We start from the raw sequence: 7,387 nt of genomic DNA on the forward strand, positions 1-7,387 counted from the left end.
TGACCGCATATACGTGGATCAACACTCTCTTCCAATGATCCCATTACCCTTGTGAAGTTTATACTAGATAATGAATCTTTAAGAGGAAGAATTTATAAAATTATAAAAGATAAAATTATATTACTGAAAAGAATATAAAATACTATCCTTATCCCTTCGGTTCCATTACAGCAAAGCAGGATCTGCCTTTTTCTAAATTTAACTTATTCTAGGTTTCCAAGAAAGTCACTTCCCAGTTCCCACCATAGCCAACACAACAGCATTTGACCCCACGGTCATGAGTAAGAGTGGGTTGTTATTTTCCTCCTTTTTGACGTTTCGAAAATCAAACCATAAACGAATCCCACTTACGCACAATAAATTCATGCGTATCCCTATCTCCTATGTCTTCAGCTTTTAGCGATTGAACCGTAAGACCAAACCAAGTTTTGTGTTACCAAAAAGCACTCCTGACCTCACCTCCAGTCCAGATCATAAAGAAACAAGAGCTTTTCCTCGGAAACACACTAGTCGGTGCCGTTTTGGCTACATCGAGTTCGAAGAAGAGCTCTTTATAACCTCGGTCTATAACACTGATGGTTGATGTCATTAAAGGAATGGTGTTGAATTTCAATGAAACTATATGACGTAGAAAGATGGGTTAAAAAATAGAGAATATATTCAAAGAAACTAGTTTGATGAGTCAAGCTAGTGATCAATTATAGAATGGCATGAATATGTGTAAAGATAATTCAACGAAAACGGGGGCTTATTCTACTGCTAAATGAGTTGTTGGCGGAATCCATTCATTTCACGGGACCCAACCTATTCCACCGCCCAATGTGGGGAGCGACCGCCGAGCAATGGGAGCTCCGCACTTGCCCCCTTCCCACGTTAATGCCTTCAATTGCAACCTTTCATTTCTCCCACTGTCGGCTCAATATATTTTTTTAAGAGCATAAAGTAATTATACGAAATAATATTTGATTAGAGCCTTTTAGTCATTAACAATGATACTTACGTATATACATAATTATTTAAACTCAAGACCTCTAAAGCAAATAGTATTCTTTTTACTCTTGATGTAGGTCGATAGGTACGAGCCAATAAAAACTCATTAATTTATATTAGGAATAATAATGACGTTATGTTTTGCTTTAAAATCCACGGGCTGTTGGATCCAACAGGCAAAGCCGAACACTTTTCCCTTCAAAAATTGGGTGTGGTAGGTTTAAATTGAGTGAAACTGGGCTTTTAGTATTTGAAGCTGCTTTGTAGATGACCCAAATTTGTTCCCCACTGTTCAACGGCAAGTATAGCAGATTCTCCTAGTGTGCATGGTAAAACAATAAAACCTTACTCTCTTTAACCAAAAATAAAATTGTTGGCCATATAATACATAAATGGATGTATAATATACAAGTTATTGAGTGAGTTATCAAGCAAATTTGTTAAGTTCATGTTGAAGAGACAACACAAACATATTTTACCTTGTTAATATTTTTGTGACAAAAAGTTTAGGTTAAGGATGACTTTTCTAATCCAGGGCCATGGCATACCTAAGATTCAATTAGGATTTACATATTTAGAATTTGAACTTGGTCTTACAAACTCAAATATGATTTTATTAAGCCAAACGGAACTACTTTTTAGATAATAGTTTCTATCACGACATACTAAATCGTTCTACTTTTTATTTTATTTTATTACTACTTATTAATTAATATTAACAATATTGTTTTGAAATAATATTATTTATTAAAAAAAACCAACCACATTTCAAGTGCATTTGTTGGACATCCATCATGATTCAACTGCATATTCCTCAGAACATTAATATACATCTTGCAACATTCGTATTAAACCATATACATTAAATTCTTCTAGTTGACGTAATCCCCTTAAGTCCATAAATATCTATAAAAAAATTAATGAGTTAATTTGTGCGAATACAAATATTGCCTTCTTTATTCACATAGAAAGAGCTAGAATTAAATATTGGCAGGAGATAAAATATTAGATTGTTTAAAAAAATAAAGACTTGTTAGATATTTAAAATCGAAATTCAGTATGAACCAAACGACTTTAGTAATTAAGGGATTGTTGTTATCCTTGAGGTCCCGAGTTCAAGCACTTATATAGGATTATGAGTGTTCATTGTCAAATAGTTAAAAGTCTTTACACATATATTACCTTGTATTCACCCTAAATTAAAAAAATTCAAAACTCAAAAGTAAACTTCTAATATGTTTAATATTTAAACTTACAATTACTTAAATTGTAATTAGACCAAAATTTTGAGAACACAGACTTATCATTCTTTAGTTCGACCCCTACTTGATTAAATATTTAATATTTTTAATATTTTTAAAAATTTTAAAATTTAAATATTTATTTTTGCATGAACCAAAATACTATTAAACCAAAATTATATCGAATATATAAATTTTAACAGAGGCTGGACCCCTTGGGCCCTAAGGGAGCTCCGTCCCTATTTTTTCATATGGTAGAGTCCTAGTTTTCTCTGCTTTTTTCTTTGCCCCATTTCTACGTTTTTCTTCTTTGTTAGCCGACCGCGATATTAATTTTGGTGTTGGTTGTCAACTATTGATATTTTTTAATTTTTCATATTATATCTTTATTTTTTTGGTTTCTAATAATTTTACCTTTATGACATATTTGTCTTTGTCTTTATGACACACTTTCCTCTTCATTTTGGCACTTTTTGAGTTGTTTGGCCGGTGTTTTAGTTTATTTTTTAGGGTTAGATTTGACATCGCCACAACTTAACAAGATGATGCTTATCTATTATCATATTGATCTTCTCTGTTTTAGACCCTCATATTGGATTAGGATACGCTATTTGCATTCGCAGATATTTTTATCACGTCACTCAACTCTGATTTACAATTGTCAGTGTTCTTTCAGTAATTTGATCCCTGTTGTAGTTCATTGGCCGATGCAATTATATCTATTTATATCTATCTTTCGTTCGCTATTTTGATTAGGTTTTAACCTTTCCCTTGTATGGTCTTTATATAATATTAAGTGGTTAATTTTATGTCAATGATTATAGAAAAATATACCGATTAAATGTTTACTCTAATGTTATAATTGTAATATTGCATTGTAATTTTAAGGCTTAATATAAAAACAAGGGCTTAAAGAATGCATCGAAAAATATTTTAATTAAAAATATGTGCTTAAAGTTTTCTTCATTACATTTTTAAGTTCCTACCGTTAAAAAAAATCTTTAAGTTACACGTGTCATATTTATATATTTTTTAAAAATAAAATATTATTTAAAAATAATTTTTTAAAAAATCCAAATGATTTTTTAACTGTAAACATTTAAAAGTGTAATGGAAAAAATATTACACATCTATTTTTAGCGAAAAACTTTTAGATACTAAAAATTAATTTTGTGTATATTAATTTGGAGGTCTCCTACGGAAGTTGCTCTCAACCTAGTGTTGGGGGCAACCTACTATCTTACTTCCTCCTTACTCTATTACATATGGGAACAAGGTATTAATTTTAAATATCATTTTAATAAAATTAACGGCTTGTATTATTATTATGTGGGCTGGATTTAGATAAAAGGCCAAATTTATGGGACCCACTGCATCAAAAGTCTCCGAGCCCATCATTCGAAAAACACTACTGAAACCGAAAGCCATGGCTGAATGAATGGCTAGATGCTCTGCCATGGTTGGTTCACGGTTTGCGGTGGGACCTCAACCCGAGCCTTAAGCTCGTGGCCTTACCCTCTTTTTCCCGCGAGTCAAGACAAAACAACAGCTGAAGTGGACCCCAATGTCGCGCTTACACACAGCTGTCCGAAGTCGGTGTCTGTTACTCATCTGCATACACTCGCATCCAAGTGAAAAATATCTCACACACGTGTCCAAAAAAAGAAACAACTCCTCTCTGTAAATTAGAAAAGAAAAAAAAAGTTAAAAATCTAAAAGGCTTTGTATAAAGAGGTGGAATTCCTTACGTTTGCTCGTCTGCATCATTATCACTCTTTTACACAGCGAAAACCCCCTTAATTTTCGAAAGGATATTCTGGTTGGAGCGTCCTTTATCTTTGTATATACTCTACTGTTTTCACTGTTCCTTCTTCGTTTCATTATCATAGCTGAGAAGGAGAAGAAGAAGAAGAAAGGTCCTTTAAGTGAGAGAAAACAGAACGATGGGAGTTCTGGATCATGTTTCTGATCTGTTTGACTGTTCTCATGGCAGTCCCAAAAAGAGACGTAAGCAGTTGCAGGTATATCTCTTTCTATATAAGCTGTAGATAATTAAAAAAAAAAACTGTTTTTTATTACTAGATCGAGAGATTTATTGTTTTTGTTGTTCTTTCTCTTTTCTATTACTTTGTTTCTTATGTGATTGGATCTGCCCCATCAGTATGGTGAGATTTTATGTTTGATGGGTCTTTCTTTGTTTGATCTAAGCTATTAGGCTGAATCTGAGAAATCTGAGTTTTTAGCTTGATTGTTCTAAAAATGATCGAAAGAGGCTTAACTCCATTGAATTAGCAAGCCAAATCTTTAGATTTTACTAAGGTGTAGATGAAAAAGGTTTAAACTTTTGTTAATCAAATGGTTATTTTTCGAAGGATGTTAAATTGAATATTGCATTAACGATTATTGGTTTATTTTAATGGCGATTGGCTCATAATTATTTATTGCTTCAGTTAGTCAAGTTTACTTTATTATTTTAATCAGAAAACTTCAAAACGGACCTAAATTATAATAAAGGGACTAAAATTATAATTTAACCGAAGCCCCTGTAGAGTAAAACTGTCGGAAAGGTTGATCTGGCGTATTCAGTTAAAATATCTCGCGTCAAACGACAAAACACCGTTTTGACGTCTCTAAAAATTTTAAAAATTTAATTTTTTTAAAAAAATAATAGGTATACCAAAATTTTAATTTCTTTTCCGTAACACATCAAGTTAATTTTATTATTTTTTAAAATAATATGACTTGTGACGGAACTGGTTGTGGGTGGTCTTTATTGTCATATTCCGACAAGTGGTACTTTCTGTCAGTGTCAGTAGATAAATGATCAACTGTAAAAAAAAAAGTTACTCTTTTCAGACGGTGGAGATCAAGGTGAAAATGGACTGCGAAGGATGCGAGCGCAAAGTGAAGAAATCAGTGGAAGGGATGAAAGGGGTGACGCAGGTGCACGTGGACCGCAAGGCCAGCAAGCTGACGGTGGTCGGATACGTGAACCCGGCGAAGGTCGTCGCAAGAGTGGCGCACCGGACGGGGAAGAAGGTGGAGCTGTGGCCGTACGTGCCGTACGACGTGGTGGCTCACCCTTACGCCCAAGGGGTTTACGACAGGAAGGCGCCGGCGGGGTACGTGCGCAACGCCCAGGACTCGCAGGGGACGTATCTCGCACGTGCTAGCTCCACCGAAGTTAGATACACCACAGCTTTTAGCGACGAAAACGCCAATGCTTGTACTGTTATGTGACTGATTTGATTGTGCGGCAGTAGGTATTTGAATTTTGAGTTAGTTTGAGTATTTGGTTGTACAATATTTGTTATGTTGGATCTGATCTATATGTTTATTGGCGTATTTGGGATTGTGTACCATAATGCTTTTTAGTGGACAAGACTTGGTAGTAAAAAAGTAATTTTGTCCCAAGCTTTAACCTTGGAAACGTGTAGTAAATTTTATCTACTGTCGGCTTACAATAAATATATATGTTTTGGTACGGTTAGCTAATGCTTGATATGATCATAGCCATAGGTATGTATGTGTTCGCAGATGTAATTGAATGAAATTGTTTGTGATAATATGATCATTGGTATATTTACGGTATTGATGAGTATATTAATTAGATATTCATATGATGTATTGTGAATGTTATGTGTGATGCATGTCGATTTAGATTAATCAAGATGAAATTTTATAATCGGGAAAGCAACCAAAAAAGAAAAAAAAGATTTATTACGTATGTTTGATAAATTAAATTTTTGTATGTGATTTGTTAGGCGAATAAAGTGCACGTTTGTGTGCTTGTGACGGATGCACGATGTCTTTATAAGGGTTAAGTACATCTTTATTATTTTAAAAAATAATTAAATTTAGTTTAATGCCCTATGGAAAAGAGAAAAAAATAAATTTTTTTGTAAACTTATTATTTTTAAGAAAAAAATAAAATTTTGAATATGTATTATTAAATTTTTAGATCCGTCAATGATTTTTTTATGTGTATTTCAATTGATTCTTGTCTAATGATGTTAGAAATATTGAAAGGACATATGGAATAAAGATTAACTTTTGTATAGATTATATTAGTACTCAGTGTCAACCTTGTCTACATGTAACATGTAATTTTGATAGTAAAAGAATTGTTATTTTTATTTTAAGTTATCTTTAAAAAAGATATTATTTTTATATTTATCTAATTATAATTTAAAAAAGGTAAACTATACAAATAGTCTATTGACTATAGGATGATAATTTATCAAGTCTTTAAACTATTAAAAGTTACAAAACGACCACTTAACTATTTCATATGTTCTAAACTTATCTTTTTTCGTTAAAAAATTGATAACAATATGAGTTGGACATTAACATGTTGACTATGATACGATAATCGTTTGAGATTCTAGGATCATATTTTGTCACATCTTAGTCAACATATTAACGTTCAACTCAAATTGTCATTGTTTTTTTTAATGAAAATGGACAAATTTAGAACATATGAATAGTCGAGTGATCTTTTTTAACTTTTAATAGTCGATGGACTTAATAAAACAATATCCTATAATCAAATAATCATTTTGTAACTTTTAATAATCGAATGATTCAATAAAGTATCATCCTATAATCAAAAAACTGTTTGTATACTTTACCCAAAAAAATATTGATCGTAAAAGGAGGAATATTGATTCTCATCCCTTTAAAACATGAAAAATGACATCTTATATCCCTTTTTATGAATTTAATGAATGATGGCTTGTATGAGTATTACAATTTAGTTGTTTTATAACTTTATATTTTTAGAATTTGCATTAAGGTAAAGATTGTGACTCGAATTTCATTTGACTCGCCCCAAAAAATATATATATATATATATATGATGCAATTAGCTTATATTAAGGTGTTCAAAAGTATCCGACCCGAATTAAGAAATACAAAGTATTTATAATAAAAATACCGGATTTTCTTGGTCGGTACCTAACCCGCTATTTTTTTTGAGTTTTCAGGTCAGGCCCGGTTCACAAAATATTGCTTAACCGGATACTCGCCGATCGACTATCCAGATTATTATATAATTTTTCTATTTTTATTTTATATTAAATTTTTTATTCATAATTTTCAAATTAATTCACTAGCATTCTAAATTTCTAATTTCTTAAATTTTACCATCATAACAT

The 7,387-nt window shown here is 31.8% G+C and overlaps 1 protein-coding gene across 2 annotated transcripts; it reads left to right on the forward strand.

Moving 5' to 3' along the window:
* Positions 1-3,981: 3,981 nt before the first annotated feature.
* LOC120176996 (heavy metal-associated isoprenylated plant protein 26-like) lies at positions 3,982-5,719 on the forward strand. 2 transcript variants are annotated; one of them, XM_039183264.1, is made up of 2 exons: positions 3,982-4,252; positions 5,088-5,719. In XM_039183264.1, the coding sequence occupies exons 1-2, from the start codon at positions 4,175-4,177 to the stop codon at positions 5,469-5,471; spliced, it is 462 nt and encodes a 153-aa protein (XP_039039195.1). In that variant the 5' UTR covers positions 3,982-4,174; the 3' UTR covers positions 5,472-5,719. The 2 variants fall into 2 exon arrangements, with proteins under 2 accessions (XP_039039195.1, XP_039039196.1); XM_039183265.1 differs by having other exon boundaries at positions 4,163-4,252; positions 5,039-5,719.
* The last annotated feature ends 1,668 nt before the right edge of the window (positions 5,720-7,387 follow it).

The sequence above is a fragment of the Hibiscus syriacus genome, unplaced genomic scaffold (genome assembly GCF_006381635.1).
Source record: "Hibiscus syriacus cultivar Baekdansim isolate YM2019G1 unplaced genomic scaffold, ASM638163v2 tig00112276_pilon, whole genome shotgun sequence".
Classification (NCBI taxonomy): Eukaryota; Viridiplantae; Streptophyta; class Magnoliopsida; order Malvales; family Malvaceae; genus Hibiscus; species Hibiscus syriacus.